The following is a 2,500-nucleotide window of genomic DNA, read 5'->3' as shown; positions in this document are numbered from 1 at the left end:
TCACCTCCCATCATTTCCCCTCATTTCCCCTCATTCCCCATCATTTCCCCTCATTTTCCCATCATTTCCCATCATTTCCCATCATTTCCCATCATTTCCCCTCACCTCCCCTCATTTCCCATCATTTCCCCATCATTCCCCATCATTCCCCATCATTTCCCCATCATTTCCCATCATTTCCCATCATTCCCCATCATTTCCCCTAATTTCCCCATCATTTCCCATCATTTCCCCTCATTTCCCATCATTTCCCCTCATTTCCCATCAGTTCCCCTCATTTCCCATCACCTCCCCTCATTTCCCATCATTTCCCCATCATTCCCCATCATTTCCCATCATTTTCCCTCATTCCCCATCATTTCCTCATTTCCCATCATTTCCCATCATTTCCCTCATTTCCTCATTTCCCCTCATTTCCCATCATTTCCCATCATTTCCCCTCATTTCCCCATCATTTCCCATCATTTCCCATCATTTCCCCCTCATTTCCCATCATTTCCCATCATTTCCCCTCATTTCCTCTCATTTCCCCATCATTTCCCATCATTTCCCCTCATTTCCCATCATTTCCCCTCACCTCCCCTCATCTCCCCTCATCCCCCATCATTTTCCCATCATTCCCCATCATTTCCCATCATTTCCCATCATTTCCCCTCATTTCCCCTCATTCCCCATCATTTCCCATCATTTCCCCATCATTTCCCATCATTTCTCCTCATTTCCCATCATTTCCCATCATTTCCCCTCATTTCCCCTCATTCCCCATCATTTCCCATCATTTCCCCATCATTTCCCATCATTTCCCTCATTTCCCATCATTTCCCATCATTTCCCTCATTTCCCTCATTCCCCATCATTTCCCATCATTTCCCATCATTTCCCATCATTTCCTCACCTCCCCTCATTTCCCATCATTTTCCCTCACCTCCCCTCATTCCCCATCATTTCCCCATCATTTTCCATCATTTCCCATCATTTCCCATCATTTCCCTCACCTCCCCTCACCTCCCCTTACCTCCCCTCATCCCCCATCATTTTCCCATCATTTCCCCATCATTTCCCATCATTTCCCATCATTTCCCCTCACCTCCCCTCCTTCCCCATCATTTCCCATCATTTCCCTCACCTCCCGTCTTCCCCTCACCTCCAGGTATCTCCATCCCAAGGCGAGGTGTGAGGGCCGGCCAGCTCCCCAGTGCCCGCCAGGTGTCCCTTGAAGTGCACACCTTCAAGCGCGCCGCCTCTCAGTCCTACACGGTGTTAGCGATGACCTGGGGACAGTTTGTGGACCATGACATCACTCTCACTGCGCAGTCCAAAGGTAGGGAAGGGAGGGGACGGAGGGGAGAAGGGAGAGAGGTGTTAAATGCCCTCAAAAATGTCTTAAATTGCCCTCAAAACTGTTTTAAAATGGTATCAAAAGTGTCTGAAGATGCCTTATAAACTGTCTTAAAATTGTCTTAAAATGCCCTCAAAAGTGTCTTGAAATGACCGCAAAATTGTCTTAAAATGTCCTCAAAACTGTCTTAAAATGCCCTCAAAAGTGTCTTAAAATGCCCTCAAAACTGTCTTAAAATGTCCTCAAAACTGTCTTAAAATGATATCAAAACTGTCTTAAAATGCCCTCAAAACTGTCTTAAAATGTCCTCAAAACTGTCTTAAGATGCCCTCAAAACTGTCTTAAGATGCCTTCAAAACTGTTTTAAAATGCCCTCAAAACTGTCTTAAAATGGTCTCAAAACTGTCTTGTCTTAAAATGCCCTTCAAAATGCCCTCAAAACTGTCTTGAAATGCCCTCAAAACTGTCTTAAAATGCCCTCAAAACTGTCTTAAAATGCCCTCAAAACTGTCTTAAAATGCCCTCAAAACTGTCTTAAAATGCCCTCAAAACTGTCTTAAAATGCCCTCAAAACTGTCTTAAAATGCCCTCAAAACTGTCTTAAAATGCCCTCAAAACTGTCTTAAAATGCCTGTCTTAAAATCAAAACTGTCTTAAAATGCCCTCAAAACTGTCTTAAAATGCCCTCAAAACTGTCTTAAAATGCCCTCAAAACTGTCTTAAAATGCCCTCAAAACTGTCTTAAAATGCCCTCAAAACTGTCTTAAAATGCCCTCAAAACTGTCTTAAATTGCCCTCAAAACTGTCTTAAAATGTCTAAAAGTGTCTTAAAATGTCTTCAAAACTGTCTTAAATTTCCCTCAAACTGTCTTAAAATGCCCTCAAAACTGTCTTAAATGCCCTCAAACTGTCTTAAAATGTCTTAAAATGTCTCAAAACATGCCAAACTGTCTTAAAATGCCCTCAAAACTGTCATGCTCAAACTGTCTTAAAATGCCTCAAACATGTCAAACTGTCTTAAATGCCCTATAAAACATGCCAAACTGTCTTAAAATGCCCTCAAAACATGCCAAACTGTCTTAAATGCCCTCAAAACATGCCAAACTGTCTTAAAATGCCCTCAAAACTGTCATGCCAAACTGTCTTAAAATGCCCTCAAAA

The 2,500-nt window shown here is 42.6% G+C and overlaps 1 protein-coding gene across 1 annotated transcript in view; it reads left to right on the top strand.

Annotated features, from left to right (window-relative positions):
• The window catches only part of LOC123509045 (peroxidase-like), a 28,460-nt gene that overhangs the window by 4,993 nt on the left and 20,967 nt on the right, over window positions 1-2,500 (top strand). Inside the window, exon 6 of the mRNA XM_045263166.1 lies at window positions 1,151-1,321. Within this exon, the coding sequence (XP_045119101.1) occupies window positions 1,151-1,321 (171 nt within the window). The remainder of the gene's footprint in view (window positions 1-1,150; window positions 1,322-2,500) is intronic.

Source organism: Portunus trituberculatus, chromosome 26 (assembly GCF_017591435.1).
Source record: "Portunus trituberculatus isolate SZX2019 chromosome 26, ASM1759143v1, whole genome shotgun sequence".
Taxonomy (NCBI): Eukaryota; Metazoa; Arthropoda; class Malacostraca; order Decapoda; family Portunidae; genus Portunus; species Portunus trituberculatus.
This window is presented reverse-complemented; position numbering and strand designations above follow the sequence as displayed.